Source organism: Berghia stephanieae, chromosome 4 (assembly GCF_034508935.2).
Source record: "Berghia stephanieae isolate SIO BIC M18660-M18661 chromosome 4, UCSD_Bste_1.3, whole genome shotgun sequence".
NCBI lineage: Eukaryota > Metazoa > Mollusca > Gastropoda > Nudibranchia > Aeolidiidae > Berghia > Berghia stephanieae.
Window position 1 is genome coordinate 61746818 of NC_088363.1, and position 23646 is coordinate 61770463.

The following is a 23646-nucleotide window of genomic DNA, read 5'->3' on the forward strand; positions in this document are numbered from 1 at the left end:
TGTAGGTGATCAGTGTAGTCAGTACGCTATTAGTTCTATTAAATCTGTTCCCTGGGTGGGGTTCCTGACCTCCCATAATGAGCAGGGGGGTTCTTACTGTCTTCTATCCCCCTATATCTGTTTTCCAACTTGCTTTCTGTCATTGTCTTGGAATGAGATTATTTAGTTTTGTCCAGGCCCTGGTCGGATGCCTTTGCTGAGAGAGAAACAAATGTATCGTTCATTTTGGAAGATGATATTTTTTTCCTTGTAAATTATCTCTCGGGTATGACTGTATTATATTTTGTTTACATATTATATATGTTTTGTAAACATTTGATTGTATTCCTCTTAGTTGGGGCCTGTGCTTCTGTCTAGACGATACTTCTAGGTGATCTCAAACTAAGTACATTGATGGTATGCTCTTGGAACCTACATCTGTTCCCTATTTGAACCAATTCCCCTTTTCTTGGGTGCTTTAATTGTAATTCTAGAACTTTTTACAATCCCATTTTCTTCCTTTTAACTGGCGCTGATATGACCTTAATGCGTTGCAAGCGCCGTAAAACACTTTAAAAAAAACAAAAAAAAAACAACAAAATACCACATCATCATCAATACCACTACTACTACAACCACCACTCACCAATACTTAACCGTCACTACCACTATCACATCTTCATCATCACTACCATTTGTAATACAATCACCATCATCACTACCATCACTACTACAACCACCACGACATCATCATCACTACCACTACTACTGCAAGCACCACCACTACATCATCTTCATCACTACCACCACTACCATCACCACATCATCAACACTACCACTACTACTACAACCACTACTACTACAACCACATCGTCATCACTACCACTACTACTGCAGCCACCACCGCCACATCATCACTACAACTACTACTACTACTACTACTACTACTAATACTAATACTACTACAACCACCACCACCACATCATCATCACTACCACTACTACTACAACCACCATCACCACATCTCAACAACACTACCACCACTACTACAAATTAGATTTTGGCGCTTAACTTCATTAGAACTATGTATACAATATGTAAACACAATGCCAAATACCATTCCAATTCCTTTTTCTTGTGTGCGGAAATTCCTCTTTCGGCATTGAACTTCCTACGAGTGGTGTCTGAAACTCCTGTGAGCCAAATTTAAAGTTGGCGTCTCTGTATTTTTTTTTCTTTCAAGTAATTGCTTTACTTAAATTTTTATTATGTTTGAGGGGAATTAGCTTGAATCACGTAGAGTGCTCAACAGTATTTTGGAGCTTGAATTATTTAGTATTCTCACCTTGTTCCACATGCACACACACACACACACACACACACACACACACACACACACATATGCATGTGCACCGAAACAAACTTCCAGAAACACACCAAACAATACTCAACGCCAACTGGACATAACTTAAGAACATTCCTCTCTCTTCAAACATAGTGAGCTTTCACCCAGAAACTGAAGCATGAACCCAGCTACCTGACCTTTTTCTTTTCCTTGTTTTTTTTTCGGTTATATTTTGTCCAACCCTATCACTATGATTTAATGTAAAAATAAGGGCAACCTGGCGCTTCATGTATAATTTTTAGAATTTATTACCAAAAAAGCTATTTAAATATCCCACTTTATTCTGCACGAATACGGTAGGTTTTTAGAGAATGTTGAAAGAGAACCTTCCTCCCCAACACTCTATTGTGATGTCACATACAGAAGGACAGAGGTGGAAAATGATCTCATTGCCATGCAGAACTATGGATATAATATTTACAATGCCCCTTTGAACTCAAATATTTTGAATGTTCCCATTCATGAACAAAACCATTTTTAAGGAAGGGGCGATTTCACCCTTTGCTGTTCCTTCTGCTTCTCAACTTCTATAACGACTACTACTAAAACTACTACTACCTCAGCTACCACTATGCAGGCTATGGATGCATTACAGAGGCTTAAAGAGAGGAAAATAGAATACCCAAAAAACCTCAATTTTTCAATTGTAAATAACAATTGGAGCTTAACAAGAAAAAGTGCTTTTCAAATGTGCAACGTTAGCTATTGCAGTATATCTTTGACCTAAACACAAATCTGGGTGGGGATCCTGACCTCCCATAGTGGGCAGGGAGGTACATGCTATGTCTTCTATCCCCCATACCCGTTTTCCAATTGTTTCCTGTCTTTGTCGTGGAATGAGATTACTTGGTTTTGTCCTGATCCTTGCCGGAGCTCCTTGGCTGGGAGGGAAACAGTCGAATGTATAGTTATAGTTTTGGGAGATGATATTTTTTTTCTCTTGTAAATCATCTCTCTGTTATGCATTGTATTATGTTTAGTTAACAAATTATATTATATGATTGGTAAACATTTGAGTGTGTTCTTCTTAGTTGGGACCTGTGCTTGTGTCTGGATGAGACTTTTAGGTGATCTCAAACCTACATTGGTGGTATGCTCTTGGAATCTACATCTGATCCCTATTTGTTCCCAGTTCCCCTATGTCTTACTTTTTCTTGGGTGATTTAATTGTAATTCTAGAACTTTTTACTATCCCATTTTCTTCCTTTTTACTGGCGCTGATATAACCCTTAAAAACAAAAACAAACATAAACACAAATCTTGTTTGATTGGCTCAGAATGTTCATTGAGACCTTGATTTAAAAAGAAATTAGATATTGGTTCTCTTTATTCTAAAAGCAAATTTTCCAATTGCTGGAGCTTTTCTCACACGTTGTTGAGCTCGTTTTTTTGAGATTTTCAAGATTTTCGTGGATTCAAAGAGAATTAAAGACATTTTTGAAGTTTGTATCTGCAAAAGGACCTGGTTATTGTTCCTAGTTTATATTGTCTAGGATTTGTGACAAGCAATCAGTGAAGGTTATCCAAAAGGAGGTCAGCTTTATCTGTGTGCTTCCTTGAAACTAAGCATGAGACATTATTTTGCATTACCAGGAAAGAATACATTGCCTCAAAGTGGTTATTTGTCAGGACGGTCTTATTTGTAAATATTTTTAAAATAGAGACTTGTGCCAACGTCTTTTGTTTAATCAAGAAGAGGAAGAAGAAGTCCTTCAGAGCCATTAGGTCTATGGAGTTTCTATAGCGTGAAACAGACAATACTAATTGCTTGCTATCCTTTGAATAGAATGCTAGTCTATCACAAAGTACTTAACAGATCCAGCTACCCAATCATTGCTGGTTGGACAATGGGGTCAGAAAAAAAAGATCTCGACTGCACCTGGAATTGATCTCAGTCCCTTTGTGTGTGAAGCAAGTGCTCTACCAATTGAGCTATAGGAACCCCCCTTGTCAAGAATAAAGAATGTTTATGATCACTTAACTTTAAGTTCACTTTTGGTCATCTAGCTCACCCAGATATAACAGTTGATTGAGAAGATGGGTCACATAGATTTGTTTGCCGGATGTTTTAGCCTTGAAGAGGATTTTCATAATGTATCTAACAATGACTATGTGAACATGTCAATAAAAAAGATCCTTGTTTCTTTTTTTCTTTTTAAAGGATATGATTATTTACACATGCATTATACAGAGGTTTACAGCATCTCTCCTTCGTTGGCTGATTAAGTCAAGACTATGACAATTTTGGAGAAGAATGTATACTCTCTATCCAATAGGCAGTCTTAAAAGCTCAGAGGAAAGGCATATTTGAAGCAGAGGGACTGGTTTAGGTATTCAATTTTTTAAAGATCTCTCTTTTTACCCAGCTGTGATTGGGTAGCTGGGTCTGTTCGATCTGATGGAAAGAGGGCTATAAGTAAGTAAGTAAGGTTTGGTTTCTATTCAAAGCTACAGAAATTGGGATAATCTCCTGCCTCATGATCCTTATGGCTCTGGAGGATTGTTTCATTGTAAAAATAAACATATATGCCGGCTGGCCTGGTGATCACAAAAGCAATATGAAAGTATAATATTATTGTTCTATTATGTCAGCCAGGTTTGTTGTTTATCTAGAAATGGTTTTGCTACTTTATGCAACTATCAATTCTTCAACAATATCTTCACACTATCTATATATAATTTCCATTCTTTATATAATACACAGATATTTAATTCTGATCAGTTTTAAGTTAATTTCATTTGTTTACCCCTAGGCCCTACTTTGTTATTTTGCACTCGCATACTAGGACTGCAATTATATGCCCTCTACTCTCTCTCTCTCTTTGTATACTTCTACTAGTAATTGCTATAAAATCAATCATTCAAGTTTACCTCTTTATATGGAGGTTTTGTTTCTGTGCATGAATTTAGATTTTTGAATGGTCTTTAAAAAAAACCTATACCGCACATTTATAAATTACTTTTGAGATCCACTTTTTTCCCTTTTTTTTTCTTTGATACAAGAAATGACGACCATTTTTTAATCTTTAATATTTTGACTGTCCCGTCATCTTCCTTTCCCCTTATCCTGATTTGATCTGTAAGTGCCCCGTGCAACATTAAACGTAAAAGCATACAAAAATAATAATAATGACGACCCTTTATAAATTAGGCCAAATTGTAATGTAAATTCCACTTCTTAATCACGCAATCGCACGAATCAATACTGTAGGCTAGACTCCTGGGTTATTCTCTTGATAAGGTCTCATATGTGACTCAATGACGTCAATCTGGTGTTATGTCAGAATGACTAAATAAGGAAAATAGATTTTACAATCCAAATGATCAGAATAGAATGTATTAAGTTTATTTAAGAAATAAAACTAATAAGACATTTAATGAAATCGCATTTTATAAACATAAAACACAATTGTAAACATCAGGCTCACCTCGATCAAATATTGTTTTGAGACAATTGTTTACAAATCCTGATCCTCTTGTATTAATTTATTTTTTTCTCTTTCCTATCTCTGTCCATGTTCTGAAATTGGATAATTTGAACTTGTCTGTGGACCTTATTATGAGTCCATTGTTGTTGGGAGACAATAGAATTTGATTGTATATGGGGTGTCTTTTATTCTTGAAAATGGTCATCTTAAATAAGTGTATCTTGAAAATTACTTAAGTGCCTCCTTTTCGATGGGCATTTCGTTTATATGAGAGTTTCAGTTTCCTGTCACTTTTGTTATTCCCCCCCCCCCCTTTAATTTTCCATTTGTAATAAGTTTTCCTTGAGGCCAAAGATCTAACAGTGTCAGAGGCAATGAAATCTAAGTCTATTCTTTGCACCTCTCCCTTTTACAAGATGCTAAAATGACCTAAATACGTTGCAAAGCGTTGTTGAATTGCTAAAATTCAACTTAATTTAGTTTCTGCTCTTACAACTCTTAATAGATGGAGTTCAACTATACCTTAACCTGACATCTTAATATCATACTGTTTTTGTACAAGAAAGCAATAGCAACAGTGTGACTTAAAGCTCTAATGAAGCCTGGGTAGCACAGCTGTTACAGCTGTATTTGTGAAAACAGGCATGTCAGTTGTTGTGACCAGATCGTTTACGAGAAACTACATATAATTTGAAATAAATTCAATTTGTTGATATGGTGTTAATTTTGTCCTCTTTTTTTTTTTTATTGTTACAGGGCAGTTTGAATCGCTTTGCTCATGCCATGTCAGAAATGCTCAAATATTTCAATGTAAGTACGAATTTTTGGATCATAGGTTTGACTCGACTGTTCTGTGGATGTCCAGATAACTCATTTAATAGAAAACTTGTGGTTGTGGGGTAAGAGTAGATAGCTGGGTCTTTGTTATCAAGCCCAATACTATCCAAAACAATTGCTGTCTGTATAACATTACTTAAATGGGGACATTACAATGGATTACGCCGACTGAAGACGTGTAAGACACAGAAACGAGTCGTCTCGGCCACAAAAATGTGAGTGAAAATTTGCATTCTATATATATATATATATATATATATATATATATATATATATATATATATAATCAATAAAATAACTCACAGAAAACTGAAAGGAAGTCTTCAAAGAGTATTGACAGCTGAGTAAGGACGAATGTTCAGTAGTTGGGGGTCATCAAATTAATGTGAAGCAAGTATAAAGAGAATTTTGCAATATACAATAAGATATAAGACTTTGTTCGTCTAGATTTTTATTATGATCAACTCCATTCATACCCATAAGCAATTAACATCCTACATTTATCACATAATTATTTTTGTTTTCCTTCCAATTCATTAAATTTCTGTATATGCTCAGTCACAGTCTTAATGATCCGTTCTGCTGACCGACTTCTGTCGAAATAGTTAACAAATTCTCCTTTGGGGTTGACAAGATAGATAATAATGGTATGGTCCACCTGAAAAGAAAAAAATATTGGTTACCATTTACTGGCATACTTTGATACCATCAGGTGCAAGAGTATTTTTTAGATTTAACAGTTATAACATTGATGGGGGTTCCTAGATATCAGTTAGTACAGCGTGATATCGAGCGTTTTTCTCTGACCTCCCTGTCCATCAAGCAGTGAATTGGTAGCTGGGACTGCTAAGATAGACTAACAACCTATCCAAAGGGTAGAAAAAAATTACTATTGGGATAAACTCCATATCTATGAACCTTAAGGCTCAGAAGGACTACAATAACATCAATTAAGAAATCATTACAAATTGCTCTGGCTTAACTCTAGCTCATGTCCACAAAGGTTGTAGAACATTCATTGAGACTCATAGGGCCCAAAAAGACAGTTTTTTCCCAATAGGTATAACATTAAATATACAATATCAATCGCCTGCTACATTTGGAATAGACAGCACTAGCAAATTGTATATTACTTTTCATTTGAAATAACTTGGACGATGTACCCATTCTCTGCTTTGCTTAGACAGAGTAATGGATTTTTAAAAAATTAAATAAATTAACACCAAACGAATTCAAACAAAATACATTTGAGTGTGAATTGGGAGCTTTGCCAATTTAGCTACCCCTTGAGTAACCCTCAAAATGATTTTTTAATTTCTTGACTTGTATAATCTCTATTGACTTGTATAATCTCTATTAACTTTTCTTGTTCAAATATTGCATTATGGTCAACAAAAGATTTTATGGAGCGCTAGATTTGGTGAAACAACTGCTTTGATGTTAATCATTCAATTTTGGTTGAATTAATTGACTAACTGTTCCATTGTTCGTTCTGTTCTTTGTAACAATAGAAGTTCCTTACAATGTTATATTTCGGAAAAGATGTTTTAATATTGACAAAACATATTCTAACAAATTGGCTAGAAAACTTTTATTTCATATATCTATTGATTATATGAAGTAGAAGATTTCTTGCCAAAATGTAAAAAGCCATTATTTCTGTGTACGACAGCACTATGTCTACAATTTGTTATTGATCATATGTAACAACCAACTAATTATTCAAATAATTCTTATTAGAGTTTTAAATAGCACTAGTATTTTTAAAAATAGCATTGCATAGAAATATGCATCTTTCCTTCAGCGCATTAACTTTAAATAGTTAGACAGAAAAAGAAATGATAAATAGTATTTTTTTTCCTGTCCATCATAAAAATCTAAAAATGTGCAAGTGTTGAAATTTTGGTATTAAAAAAAAGTATCAAAATCTTGAATATTTCATACATCATTGTATTGTGATGCCTATTTCAAACTGTCCTTGTTCTTTTAACAAACTATTTTGAACTCGTCAAACAAGAAATCAATATTATTGATGAAATCCACTTTAAAGAACATCAAATATTTAATGCTTACAATGTAATCATTGTCCTCATCAGGTTGCCCTTTACTGAAGTAAGCCCTGTACTTAGTAGCCACTTCTCTGATGGCATCCTCTGTCGGGGCTGTGAATCCTAAAAGTCGAGGGCAGTTGTAATCTGAAATTTAAAATTCAAATGAAACGCTGCATTAAAGACTTCATCAATATACACGATTCATTAATAAGAATTGGATGATATGTAAATAAATACCAATCTCTCCCTCTTAAGCCCCCCCCCCCCCCACCCCAACCCCCACCCCTTCCTCCTCCTATTGCTTAAAAAAATATTTAAGTAAGAAAGAATTCTGTAAGAGTCTTGACACCTAGAACAGTGGTAGCAGAAGCCAATAAAATAATCAGTTATCTGAATAACAATTCAAAGCAAAGCACATTTTTGTAATATAACAATCCCATCCCAATATTAATTAACGAACAACAATTACAAAATTCAGAAGAATTCATATATTTAGGCAGCCTTATTCCAAGCAATGGTGGAGCTGAGAGATACATTAACTAGAGCCATTAATAAAGCAATGAACACACTTAACTTACTGGACAATGTTTGGAGAACAAATCATAACAATTAGAAAACCAAGCTTAAAATTTACCAAAGTTTTATTATTTGAACACTTCTGTATGGATCTGAATGATAGAAGATGACAGGCAGCGAACTGAACAAGCTGTCTGCATTTCATAAAAAAGTACCTCAGATGGATTATGAACATTTGCTAGCCGAATAAAATTAAAAAATGAATGTCTGCTTGATTAATGTGGAATGGATAATATTATAAAGGACATCATCATTAGATAAAATTGGGGATGGATAGGGCATGTTACGAGAAAGGAGGAGGGGAACATCACCAAAACTGCCCTACACTGGACACCGGAAAGAAAGAGAAGAGAAAGGACACCTTGGCAACTTGGAGGAGATCTGGAGCTCCCAGAAGATAATGGCCCCGGACAAAGGAAGATGGAGCCTTCTGTTGCTGCCCTATATATGCAAACTGGCATAATGGGCAGTAAGTAAGTAAGTATAATTATGATGACAATTAAATTTATAAAGTTAGGAAGTCCAACTTATAAAATTGTACTATAGAAAATATGCCTCACCATGTTAAAAAAAAAAAATCTTAATTAAAAAAAAAAGAAACAGGACAATGAAACCTTTTTAAGAAATAACTGACCATTAAGATATTCCTTAATAGCCTTTGGTGTGTCTCTCTCTGGGTCAAGGGTAATAAAGATTGGCATCATGGATGGGAGTTTGGGGTTGTCATCTGAAAGAGGATAAATACAAAGAAAAAAGTTATCATTTAAACGTCCAATTATTTAGACCTGTCAATGAGCTCTATAAAAATTGGCTGAAACTCTTTGTAATTCAGCGTAGCGGAAAAATCCAAAGAATCGAAATGAATAGTAAACAGCAAGCTCACTTGAGCAAAACAATGGCAGAAAATTAATTTGTGCTGGAATTAATTAGGCTACTTACCATTGTTCCTTATAATTAGGTACCCAATCAGTGAAGAAACTAGAAACGGTCAACAATGTGAGGCAATCGAGATGTACTGCAGCTCCTTAACTTTCGATTTGAAGGTGTCTACATAACGCACTTCCAGCTTTCGCATTTTACTTTTTTCATACTTTTACTTCCCTCCAGGTAAATGTGGTCAATTTTGGCTTAGACGAAACAGTGGAATATATCGCTCAGCGGCTCAGTTAAAATTGACTACCATTGGGATCACGGCAGGTTTGGAAATTGAAAAAATAATTTCACGAAGGCAGTGTGAAAATACACTGGGATGTGTTCAGACATGGCAATTCTAAAAAGTGTCGCTTAGCCTTGGCAATATATCTATCGTTAATATAAACGACCCATGAGCTATGCATATCGCTGTGGAACATTCCTAATTACTTTGCAGTCATTCGACTACGATTCATGAATTCTTTCTTTCTTCATTTCTTTCTTTCCTTTTTTAACATATTATTTGAATTTGACGAATTGACTGATTTCAATTAATTGACTGGGAATTTTACAGGTCTAATATTCCCACACATTATTATTGTCATTATGATAATTATTATCACGTTATTATCATTGTTGTTGTTTTTATGATTACAACCAATATTATCATTGTTATTGTTATTATTAATATTATTATTATTATCATCATCATCATCATCATCATCATTATTATTATTATTATTATTATTATTATTATTATTATTATTATTATTATTATTATTATTATTATTATTATTATTATTATTATTATTATTATTATTATTATTATTGCCATAATTATAATACTGTGACAACGTCCGATTTGAAACAGATTTTATAAGTTAATTCCATGTTTTATTAGACATTCTCTGCTAAACAATAAGAAATCTATAATCCATGCCATAGCTTTGTGATTGTCCACTTCATCATAGAGAAGAGGTTACTTATTTGTCTGGGGGTATGTTATTCAGAGAGAGTCCAGATAATCCAAATACTCATCTGCTGAACAAAATGAATGATTTCAATCTTAAGTTGGATTGTTTTTTTGTTTTTGTTTTTTTTTAAAAACTCCTCTGATGATTCAGCGTTTCTGTTAGTTATGGTAGAAAGTTCTTTGTGATAGACTAGCATTCTATACAAAAAATAACAAGCATTTGTTACTAACATTTAAATCACAGAAGCTGGTATAAACTCGGGTTATGTGAACCTTAAGATTGTGGAATTTTACTTACCAGTAAAACACAGGGATGCCATCTGGCAAATTTTTAAAAGCCTGAAAAATTGCGTGAATAAGCCATTTATTACTTAAGTATGGCTTCAAAGTATTGAAAAGTAAATATTTCATTTTAAAAAGTGGACAAAATTTGAACTAAATTGATAAAAGAAAGTACTGACTGAATATTTTTTTTAATTTCCAGCCTGCGTTGGACCATCACAACTGGAGAAGCCAGAGGATCCAGTCAATTATCGAAAAGCCGGATTTCTAAAATAGTTTGAAGAGATGACTCACCAAAAGCCTTGACAATCTTTACAAGTTTCTCCAATTCTTCGGGGCAAATATCTGGGCAGTGAGTAAATCCAAAATACATAAGAATCCATTCGCCTCTAAATTCGGTGCTGGAGCGTTTGTTACCGTGATGGTCAATAAGAGTCCAGTCCCCACCCAATTCAGCCTTCTGAAATTCCTCATAACGCACTTGTTCTTCCCCTATAAAAAAAAAGGAATTAAGGACTTGACATCATTTAAAAAAAAAAAAAGATACTAATAACTGTGAAGACACTATTCTGACCCAAGAAAGTGCTTTTTATATGCGGAACACCAGACTGCTTTTGATCATTGAATTGTTTTTTAATTTCTTTTAATGTATTTTTTATTTTAATTCCAAATGTTGTGTATTTAAATGATTCATCACACTCAATGAAATATTATTTCTGCTCTTTGATTGACTCAGACTAATTATCATTAGGGATTCAAAACTACAGAACACAATGGCTTAAACAAAATTATCTGATAAAATTAAATAGTTCCAAGAATAATCAGTTCAGCAAAACTGAATGATAAAATCTTTTAAATAAAAAATTGCAAGAATAATAAAATCTTTCAAATAAACATGTAGCTTTTTTAAGTCGACTGACAATAATTGTATAAAAAGTTTTAAAAGAAACATGGAAATTGTCTATCTTAATACAAACATGGCCCATTAAAAAATACAATGCAAAGGAGAGTGTTAAAGTTGTTTAGGGCCATAGAAAATTTTGAAGTACGCCAACTTTTTGTTGCGTTAGAGTGTACAGAGTATTTTGTTAATTTGGCTGAACATAACCATGTTACAATTGTTGATTGAATAATTAAAGTAAAAACTGTTCTTTTAGATGATGAAAACATAGAATAAGAAGAGGAAAAGTCCCAACAGTTAAGCTTGTTAAACATTATTTTGGCATGTGGTTTGGACTGTATATAAAACTTTAAAACAAAAAAAAAACAAAAAAAACAAAAACAACAACAACAACAACAAAAAAAAAACTTAAAATAGCCAAATTAAAAAAAAAAAGAATACAATACGAATTTTCTGCTAAAAGAAGAGAGACGCCGTAAAGGAAGATGAAATTAATCACTTTCAGCAGCAAGAGGTCAAAGAGTACAAAAATTAGCTCACTTATGACTCTATCGTGGTGAACACTGTAAAACATGTAGGCCACTATGCCTCCAATGGTTGCCACAATGGCCAACCTTTTCCATAGAGCCTGTGAGGAGTGGATAAAATATCATGGTTAATATTTTATGTGTCTAGATAATATGTCAAAATGGCATAGACGGCTTTCGAAATTTCAGGATATTTTGCTTAAATGTCTCTCCAAATAGAATTTAGACCCACTGCCTAAATTGTTATTATATTGGGGTGACCCAGATGCTGAAAAGTGAAATAAAACCTGAGATGATCAGATATATTAAATTATAATTATTTTCACTTTTAGAAACTAAATCAAATCAACGCTTTTCAATTAAACATATAAACTGAATTCATGTCTGATAATTATCATTTTAAAGTTCATATTTTTCCATCAGATCTCGGGAGTGGCCATGGGCTCCAAAATGGGTCCATCGTACGCCTATTTATTCATGGGCCACCTCGAGTTTAAGTTTTTCTCCCAATACGACGACCACCAACCAGCTTTTTATAAAAGATACATCGACGATTGCATCGGCGTTACCAACATGACTATAATGCAACTCAACAGATTCATCACTGCCCTCAACAACTTCCATCCAGCAATAAAATACACTCATCAGATCTCCACCACTCACGTGGCCTTCCTGGACATCACAGTTTCCCTCACCCAAGGTGGACTCAAGACGTCTATCCACTACAAGAAAACAGACTGTCACAGCTACCTTCTCCACCCGTCCTCACACCCCACCAAATGCGAGGATTCAATTCTATTTTCACAGCTACTCAGACTGGGACGAATCTGCCAGGATGATGAGGACTTCATGGTAAAGAAGGATAAAATGCTTGACTTTTTCCGCAACTGCCATTATCCTGAATTCATATTAAAGCAAGCGGTTGACAGAATCCAAAACATCTCTGGGGAGGCTGCCATGAAACCAGTTGACAACAGTAATAGCAAAACAGACAGACCTATCCTAGTCATCACTAATCATCCACACAACAAGGAAGTCATCAAAATTTTAAAAACTAACTACCGTCAGATTCTTCAGGAGCATGTAGAAACGAGGGATATGTTCAACAAACCGCCGCTAATCGCCTACAGACAGGACCACAATTTGAGGGACATACTAGTAAGGAGCCGCTTGACGATGAATATGGCTGGTAATCAGCGTAAGACGGAGCCTTGTGGACGTTGCAGATGCAGGACATGACCTCACTTACGTGGAAAATTCCATCTAATTTCCGGATAAAGTGTGGTACATCCGATACTCATTCAGCTGCACGGATCGTAACCTAATTTACGCTATTATCTGCAAACATTGCCACAAGACATACGTGGGAGAAACTGACAAGAGACTCTGTGACAGGTTTGGACAACATCTGCGGTCTATTGAAAACGATGAGGACAGACCTGTCACCCACCACTTCAATGGGTCCAGTCATCGAGGATTGCACGACATCCAAATTGCCGTCCTTCAGTTCTGTCACACCACTAAACAACATAGAAAATACATGGAGGCAGAACTGATACTAAAACTGAACACCCTTTCACCTCACGGCATGAACTTGAGACTGGACCTCATTTAAATATTATACTACCTTTCTCTCTTGCCCCCCCCCCCCCCCACCCCGACTCCCCCGGCCATCTATTGTCTTTTCCTTTTATTACAAATCAGTATCATTACTACTACTACTACTACTACTACTACTACTACTACTACTACTACTACTACTACTACTACTACTACTACTACTACTACAACTACTACTACTACTACTACATCTTCTACTACTATTACTACTGCTACTGCTACTACTACTACTACTACTACTACTACTACTACTACTACTACTACTACTACTACTACTACTACTACTACTACTAAAAGTACTTACTGTTCCTTCTGCTGCTGCTGCTACTGCCACTAATGATTATACTTATACCGCCTCCCTTATTTTTTGTATTTATTTTCAATTCCATTGTATTTATTTTCCAACAACAGTCTACACTTTTTTATATTTCACTATTTAAACTGCATTACACAGTTCCTCTCTGCCTCCCCTCTTTTCACTTAATTAATTGCGCACCTTTTAGAAATATCTATTATTCTATTTTAATTCATGCTTCCTGCCAACCTATGTTTTGTTTATTCATCTTAACAATGCCACTACCAGATTGTCTCATTCATCTGTAGTGTTTCATTCATCCTGTTTTCTTGATAAAAAGGAAACCCGAAATGTTCATTTGATCTGTTTTTTAAATTAAATTGAAGCTTACATTCAATTTCACATTATTATTTAATAAAGTTCTTATGTAGCATTTACATCTTACTTACTCAATCTCCCGTGGTGTTACATCAACGCATAAGATCGACAATACGGATTAATGTACATCATTGTGACATGATACTGATTTGAAGTTGTGGGTCACATAATTTAGTTAACTCAAAATGTATTCCTCAGTTTAAAAACTTGTCAGCATTTAACATCCTTTAAAAGTCGTTGTGGGATACCTGAGTACCCAAATAGCAGTATTCGATTACGTTATTTCAAGAATAAAAAGAATGCGACGAGCATCTAGAACCCAGATAAGTGCAATAACGTTTACATGTATTTTCATTCTACCAAGCCATAAAACTATAGTCTATTGACAGACTACTACCAACTATTGAGCTTGCATTCTCCAGTCTTGTACGTGTACATACCAACATGCCAAGACCCGACACCTTCAACGAAGGACTAGAGTCCTTCACAAACTATAAAGAAAGACTGGATGCGTTTTTTGTTGCAAACGACATTGCCGAACAGAAACAAACAGCAACTCTGCTATCATCCATCGGGCTAAAACGTACAACACACTACGATGTTTGACGTCACCCGACCTTCCCTTTAGTAAAAGTTATGAAGAACTTTGCAAACTGCTGTCCAACCATTACTGCCCCCCTCCACTTGAGATAGTTGAAAGATTCAAGTTTCATAAACGCAGTCAAGCGATGGACGAATCGCTTCCTGATTTTTTAGCATCCATAAAACGGTTGGCTGAACACTTCAAATTCGGAGACAATTTAAAAATGTCTCTGCGTGACAGATTTGTTTGCGGAATACGCGATGAAACCATACAAAAGAGACTCTTGCAAGAGTCAAATCTCACTTTAGAATCTGCAACAGCTTTGGCACTTGCAATGGAAACTGCCCAGCGAGATGCAGCGGAAATCCACACAACAACATCCGTCAAATCAACAGCTGATCTCAACATTATAAAAACAAATCAGCCTTTACCTACTAACAGAAGACATAACTCACAAACATACCCACCGTGCCAATCATGTGGGAAAAATAACCACAGGAGAGCCGACTGCTACCTCCGTGATGCAGTGTGTAAGTCATGCAACAAACAAGGACACATTCAGAGAGTGTGTCAGGCCAGGAAGGGCAGCCAACAACAGAGGAGAGGAGGAGACAGAACCTCACAATCCCGACAAGTTCACGAGCTAGATGAAGACAATGTTTCCGAAGATAATTTTACACTGGAAATGTTTCACATGGAAGGAAACACACCAAAAATAAAGGTAGACTTGCAAATCAATAATATTCCTACAAAAATGGAAGTTGACACAGGATCTGCTGTTTCAGTGATGACGAAGAGGGACTTCACAAAAACATTCAAAACCTTCCAAAATTTGGAAAAGACAGCTGTTCGTCTGAAAACATACACAGGTGAAACCATTATTCCACTGGGAAAAATTTCAGTTCATGTAGAACTCAACAATCAGAAGAAAATACTTCCACTCCTTATACTTGACAAAGGCAGCAATCCTATTTTGGGAAGAAACTGGTTGGCCGCTATAAAACTGAACTGGCAGAGCATACATCAGATGACGACACCTAAAGATAGATTCAATACAGAAAAATTGAAAGCTCAGTTTCAAGATATATTTTCAGATGGAATTGGAAAAATAAAAGGAATAGAGGCAACACTTCATCTAAAAGAGGGAGCCGTTCCCAAATTCCACAAAGCCAGACCAGTGCCGTACGCCTTAAAACAAAAAGTTGAGAAAGAACTAGACAACTTAGAAGAACAAGGGATAATCACAAAAATTGCAACCTCGGATTGGGCCACACCCATCGTACCCGTATTGAAAAGCAATGGAACAGTGAGAATATGTGGTGACTTCAAGGTAACAGTCAACCCAGCACTTAACACAGAGCAATACACAATGCCAAAAATGGAAGACATGTTAGCTACTTTGGAACAAGGTCAAACATTCTCTAAAATTGATCTGAGACAAGCATACCTTCAGCTCCCTTTAGACAGTGCGTCACAAAAAGTAACAACAATCAACACGTCAAAAGGACTGTATTCCTTCAACCGTTTAGCGTTTGGTATTTCTTCGTCACCAGCAATTTGGCAAAAGACAATAGACACAATCCTCCAGGGAACACCCGGAGTTCAATGCAACCAAGATGACATGATAGTCACAGGGAAAACAAACGATGAACACTGGCAAAATCTGCTACTAGTCCTAGCTAGACTTCAAGAGTATGGACTGAAGGTCAATCTTGAAAAATGCCAATTCTTCCAAGACGAAGTTATCTTTTGCGGTGTCAAAATAACCAAAAATGGCTTGCACAAAACCGAAAACAAGGTCAAGGCCATCATCGACGCACCACAGCCAACAAACAAAACACAACTCAGATCATTCCTCGGGCTTGTAAATTATTACCACAAGTGGCTGGAAAATGTAGCTCAAATTGCGAAGCCACTGTACAATCTTCTACAGGATAACACAAAATTTGAATGGTCAACTGAAGCTGATCACGCTTTCATTCAAATAAAAACAATGATCGCTTCGGACAAAGTCCTCATGCGCTACGACCCCGATCGACCATTGCGACTCGCCTGTGACGCTTCACCATACGGCATCGGCTGCGTTCTCTCGCACATCACACCAGAAGGCGACGAAAGACCTATTGCATACGCCTCAAGAACCCTCAATAAGGCAGAACAGAATTACTCCCAACTAGACAGAGAAGCCCTAGCTATCACATGGGGTGTTAAAAAGTTCTTCAATTATGTATGTGGCAGGCACTTTACACTAATCACTGACCATCAGCCACTCAAATACATCTTCTCGCCCACAAAACCAGTCCCTGCAATGTCTGCAGCCAGACAACAGAGATATGCAATTTTCCTTTCAGCCTTCGACTACTCAATCGAATACAGGAACTCCAAGTCAAACGCTAATGCAGACGGATTTTCACGATTGCCTTTACCCACCACAAACTCAAGTCAAGAGGCCGATTCAGCAGATGAACTATTCTATACAGAAGTAATAGAGTCCTTACCAGTCAACGCAGCAAACGTTGCCAAAGAATCACGCCACGACAAAACACTGTCACAAGTCATACATTACGTCCAAACTGACAGATGGCCAAACACAGTCAACGAAGAACTGAAACCTTACTTCAACAAACAAAACGAACTGTCAGTGCAACAAAACTGTCTCTTTTGGGATACAGACTCATCCCTCCACAAAAACTGCATGCAAAAATCTTAAGTGTTCTTCATGAAGGACACATTGGTATAGTCAAAATGAAAAACTTGGCTAGGGGATACTTCTGGTGGCCTGCTATTGACAAACAAATCGAGGCAACTACAAAAGGGTGCCCTGGTTGTGCTTCAGTTCAACCTGATCCACCGAAAGCTCCTCTTCACCCATGGCACTGGCCTGACAAGCCATGGCAAAGAATTCAAATAGACTTCGCGGGACCATTCATGGGATTAATGTTTCTAGTGGTCGTCGACGCCCATTCCAAATGGGCCGAAATAATACCGACATCCAATGCCACATCCATTTCAACAATCAATATGTTGAGCAATCTTTTTGCAAGATTTGGTTTACCTGAACAGCTCGTATCTGACAACGGTGTGCAGTTCACATCCCATGAATTCAAATCCTTCACAAAGGTCAATGGAATCAAGCACACCCTTAGCACACCCTACCACCCAGCAACCAACGGGCTGGCTGAGCGAATGGTCCAAACTTTCAAACAAGCAATGAAAGCTTCAAAAGATGAGAAGGGTACCATCCATACAAAACTGGCAAGATTCCTGTTTGCTTATAGGAATGCACCGCACACCACAACAAACGAGAGCCCAGCATCACTTATGTTTGGCAGACATCTGCGAACTCACCTAGACATCATTCGACCAAGCATTCATACAAGAGTATCTTCATGTCAAGACCGTCAGCTTCGTACTCACTCTTCTGCCAACACCAGGAACTTCGACAACGGAGACAACGTCCTGGTCCGAGACTACCGCGGACACCAACGATGGCAACACGGCATAATACATGCCCAAACGGGAACACGCACCTTTGAAGTCAAAACAGCTCCCGGAGCCATATGGAGACGACACTCCGACCAAATTGTTCACACAAACACCCCTGCAATCACAAGCAAACCAGCACCAGCACCAGCACCACTATTGGACATCGTCCCAAACTTCAGAACGACAGAGATACCAACCATGGTTCAAACAACCCCAGCGAATGACCGAGATCCAAATTCTACGCGGTCACAGGTCGAGGTCCCGCCCTCACCACATAGAGAATTCCCAAATTCTCTAACTCTCTCTGACAACATGTCACAGAGAACGCAATCTCAAAACAATCACAACACTACAAGTGCACCTTACACTACGAGAAGTGGTCGCAACGTGAGAAAACCTAACAAATTCACACTGTAGGCATGGCCATTTATAAGCCTTAAGCTTGACTATAATATTGGAAGAAATATTCGTGACGTTACGACCACAAACACAAAAACACTTTGCATCTACACAGCCGCATGAAGTTGACACTAGTTAAGACTATTAGAGTCCATTACTGTGTTTTCTTTTATCATTATGAACTGTTGACCACTTCAACTAGTTTAGTTCTACACAGAAGAAACACTTTTTCTTACTCATCATTGATATATGAGATAATTTTTCTTTTTTTTTCTTTCTCATTAACTCTTAATTAATCATTTAAGCTGTATAAAACAAATGTAAGAATGAATGAACCATTATGTAAACCAAAACGAGCGAAAGTATAATAGCTCATTTTTTTTTTAATCATCTAATTTTTTTTAAGGGGGAGATTGTGGGATACCTGAGTACCCAAATAGCAGTATTCGATTACGTTATTTCAAGAATAAAAAGAATCACTTCGATTCCAAAATGGCTGACTATTGTTGACGTTTTCTACTTAACAAATTATCATTAGCAATCTACAATACACTACAGTCGTTTAAGAGAAAATTGTGCGATTTGCAGGGATTTATATGACAAAATACAAAGCCTTTCAGTAAATGGGTATGCGAGTCAACATCATTGACAATTATCTCACTTGCAAACACAACAAATCAATAAGATATAGCTAATATTTTGGTTTTGAATGTAAAACTCCAGATATCACACATGCCCTTAAAAACTAGTTAGCACATAACATGACTTGTGTCACATATGATGGAATACCTGCTTATGATTTTGATATTACTTCGAGCAATGAAAAAAAAAAAAACAGATCAAAAATAATTTTTAAAAGAAGAAAGGTGTTCTCTGATGCCATGTAATTAAGCACTCATGCACACATCATGTTCAACTAGGATCATATAATAATGTATATACATAAACAAACAACAGCCCTAGTTTGTTTTTTTTTTAATCAGAGAGAGAGAGAGAGAGAGAGAGAGAGAGAGAGAGAGAGAGAGAGAGAGAGAGAGAGAGAACACATACGAACAAGCATACAAAAGCCTCCCACCTCAATTCTCTACACCTAGCATTGTCCAGGTAAATGAATCTAATTTACAGCAGGTAGTAAATATTTAGCAAATGAAAATGATCAACTTATTTCTTTTTAAGGAATACTTATCATTAATTACCCTAATGTATGGCACAAATAATCCTTACACTATAAAAACACAAACAAACAAAAAATCTATTCCAAAATAGCAATGTTTCATATGGAAAACGTTGTATTAATTGAAGTCTCAAATTTATTTTATCGAAGTGGCAATTCGGACTCGAGTCATTATCGTCATCATCATCCCATTGCAGTGGGCAGAACTGATAAAGAAATATAAGAAGAATTCAGAACAAATTCTGTTTTGCTCATGTCAAAATGGCTCATGAGTCTCATAACCCCTACTTTGGACTGTAGAAGGATTGTCGCATGTCTAACACTATTTTTTTTTAATTGTCCTGATTTTGTGTGGATATTGCGTTGTGTTGTAAAGAAAGCTTTTCTTTTAGACTGCAGTTACTTTAACTGACTTTTGTTACTTTTGATCAATGATTTTGTCGTTCTTATCATATAAAGTTACTGTAACTGTTATTTTGTTTTGCATCAATTCTATTTATAATGATCAATATCTAAAAAAATATTTTTAAAAAAATAAATATATATACTGCCATACAATGCACATGCGCATTGGAATTGGAGTCCGAATAGCCACGGGAGACTATTCAGACTCAACACAAGGGGCCTATTCACTCACGATTTTCCCACTTTCATTATGTCCTGTTGTTTGTGACTTGAATCTTTGGAGTATCAATGATTCTTGAGTTTCTATTGTCAGCAAAAGTCTTTTCCTACAACCACATAAAAAGTTCTATGAAGGAATGATGAAAAAAAAAAAAAAAAAAAGATGAAGGGTAATCATGCATTCTATATTCAAATTAAATTTGGAATGTATTGAAAAGTTATGTACATAATATCCTAATACGAATTTAAGTTCAATAGCTATGTGGATAACTCATTTACAACTTTAAACATTTTCCTTAGACTTTTATAAGTAGTGTAAGAGCCGACTTTCATGATTATTTGTCACAAAACTTCCAGTCCAGGATTAAAATTAAAGGAAATATCCTATCTACACTTAAGAATTTAAAATTGAAACTTTGAATTGTGACCTTGACCTCGGGCTTGAGGCTCGTCTACTACTACTTAAACTACTAAGACTAGAGAGCTGAGCCGGTGTTACCAATACTTAGCTTCTATAACCAGGACAAATCATTCGTTTGGACAGAAAAATAAATAAAAACTTACCGCTTACCGTCAAAAGCAGTTTAGATTTGAAGATGCATTTGTTTTCTATCAAAAAACATTCGGTAATGGACAATCCTTGATGAATTTCAAAAGTTGTGTTGAAATTATATCCTAATTGTTTTCATTATTAATTCCTCGCGAAATCGTGTGGGTCCCGTTTCTGTTATCAAGGTTCCGCCTAGCCAGGCAGGGTTGCTAGATCATTTTTGAGTAAGAGACCAAACTAGCTATAGCAAGAGGCCAGATTCCTCGGCAGGAGCCCAAATACCACCAAACCCACCTTAGCCTCGCGAAAACTCTTTAGATTTGTTAAACAATTTAGATAGGATAAGGAAAATTCGTATATATAGAAGCATTAGCAAATGCAATCTGTGGCGTTAGCATGTGTTGCATTTAGATATTTAGATTGCCAAATAAAATAAGTTTTACCGGTACCAGAGTAAAACGATATAACGGGGAAAGTCAGAGGAAGCCAAAAAGTTGGTTACAGGAGGCCAAGTGGCCAAACCAAATGCAATTTGGTGCATTAGTGCAGTAAAAATTGGTGCGCAAAATTAGTTCGTAGCAGCAGCTTCTTATGGTTCACACTATTATGTTATGACGATCGACCCAATCAGCAAAGTCCGGTCCGCATTCGTGCACCGTCGCGAACCCGCCCGGTAGCATCGTCACAACACACCTTTCGACTAGATGCTCTGCCGTTTCGGGTTCTTGCCCACAGCGTGGACATAAAGGACAGGAAGTTAGACCCCACTGATGTAACGCACCGGCCGTTAGGCAGCTCCTCGACCGAAGCCGATTCGCAGCTACCCAGTGTCTCCTCTTACTGGTATCAAAGCCTGGCAACTTCTCACCAAGCTTAGAGGAGTGTAGGTCCCCGCCCCCGCGAGGGATTGAATTCGTCCAAACCGACTTCCATCTCGTATGTGCAGCTCTGTCCGTAGTCAGGGATTCTGCGTACAAGGGTTGCCGGGACTTATTTCGGCTCGAAACGGGGCACCGTTCATTATGCGCATGAGAGGGGTATCCCCATTCCCTCTCTCTTTGATCTTACTCAGCCAGTTTCCCGTAATGGTCTCCCTCCGGACATCGGGGGCTGGATCGCTGCCATCACCGGGCCCCATTCTCTAGGGGTTGTTGCTAGCGTTCCCGACACTATGTGCATCGACTTGCGAAGTTTTACATCCACCTTCTCAACGTTTCTGCTTCTACCCCACACTGGAGCGCAATACTCCGCGGTGGAATAGCATAATGCCAGGGCGGATGTTCTCAGGAGCGCTTGGCTAGCGCCCCAAGTCGATCCCGCCAGCTTCCTCAGAAGACTATTCCGCTTCTCTATCTTCCGGGCAACCCCTTCGAGATGAACCCGATAGGTAAGGCTGCGATCCAGCGTCACCCCTAGGTATTTTGGACGCGGCTCATATGGGAGTGGCTGGTCCCCGACTAGGACATTCAGTTTACGGGTGTGCCAACCACTGCATAAGTGAAATGCAGTGGCCACGGTTTTTGAAGTGTTCATCTTCAGGTACCACTTGTCAAAGTAGGATTTGAGTCTGGTGACGTCCTCGCTGAGTACGCTCTCGAGACGGGTCCACACTTTACTCTGAGTAACGAGTGCCCAGTCGTCTGCGTATCCCAGCCTCAGGGAGGAAGTGTTCGGCATATCGCTAATGTAAACGTTAAACAACATTGGCGCAAGTACCGACCCCTGAGGGACCCCATTCTTCAATTTCCTAACTTTGCTCGTGGCGTCTCCCAGCGCGACGTGGAATTGCCTTTCCCCTAAGATCGAAGAGAACAACTTCAAGGTCTTTTTGCACCTTATGATTTTTGCAAGTTTGAGCATTAACCCATCGCACCAGACCGTATCGTACGCCGCTGATAGGTCTATAAACACAGCACCTGTTTGCTGTTTTCTCTCGAACCCGTGCTCAATATGCTCTGTAAGGGCAATGACCTGCTCCGTGGTGCACCTCCCTTCCCTGAAGCCTGCCTGCTCAGGTGGCAGGGCAGCGTCTAGGACCGGCCCCCATCGGTTTAATAGAACACGCTCCAACAGTTTGTAAAGACAGCTCAGCAGCGATATGGGTCTGTAACTGTCTGCCTCCTTCGCCGGCTTCCCTGGCTTCAGGATGGCAACTATCTTCGCATGCTTCCACACTTGTGGAAGCTTTCCGTTTGCAAGGATGTCAGACATTGCCTCTGCTAGCCAGGCCCGTGCCCTGGGGCCCAGATGCGTCACCATATCGGGATATACACCATCTATCCCAGCTGCTTTGCCGTTCTTCACTTCGCTAATGGCTGCACCCACTTCTCGGGGACTGAACGGGGCCGTCCAGTCCGACTCCTCCGCAGGTAGCGAGTCCAAAATCGTACGGTACGCCTTGCGGACACCGCGCTCAAAAGCCTGATTAGGGACCCGCTTGCTACGGTTCTTAATATTCTTGGCAATTGTGTCTGCCTCGCATTCCGGTGCAGCCTTCGCGAAATTCCGATCTGGGTCCAATTTCTTTATCAAACGCCAAGCGTGGCGGCTGGAGTGTGTAAAGTCGAGACTTTCCACGGTCTCCTGCCACCGTTGCTTCCTTCCCTCTGCCAGAGACTGGAGTAGTCTATCGGCTGTGTCCTGGGACTGGGTCTGCTGGTACTCTC

General features: G+C 37.8%; 1 protein-coding gene across 1 annotated transcript in view; it reads right to left on the bottom strand.

Moving 5' to 3' along the window:
• Window positions 1–6083: 6083 nt before the first annotated feature.
• The window catches only part of LOC144970965 (protein SCO2 homolog, mitochondrial-like), a 20912-nt gene continuing 3349 nt past the window's right edge, over window positions 6084–23646 (bottom strand). Inside the window, exons 2-7 of the mRNA XM_078911190.1 lie at window positions 20444–20557; window positions 11885–11972; window positions 10738–10935; window positions 8911–9003; window positions 7723–7844; window positions 6084–6307 (exon numbers count right to left, since the gene is read on the bottom strand). Of these exons, the coding sequence (XP_078767316.1) occupies window positions 6161–6307; window positions 7723–7844; window positions 8911–9003; window positions 10738–10935; window positions 11885–11972; window positions 20444–20557 (762 nt within the window). The 3' untranslated portion in view covers window positions 6084–6160. The remainder of the gene's footprint in view (window positions 6308–7722; window positions 7845–8910; window positions 9004–10737; window positions 10936–11884; window positions 11973–20443; window positions 20558–23646) is intronic.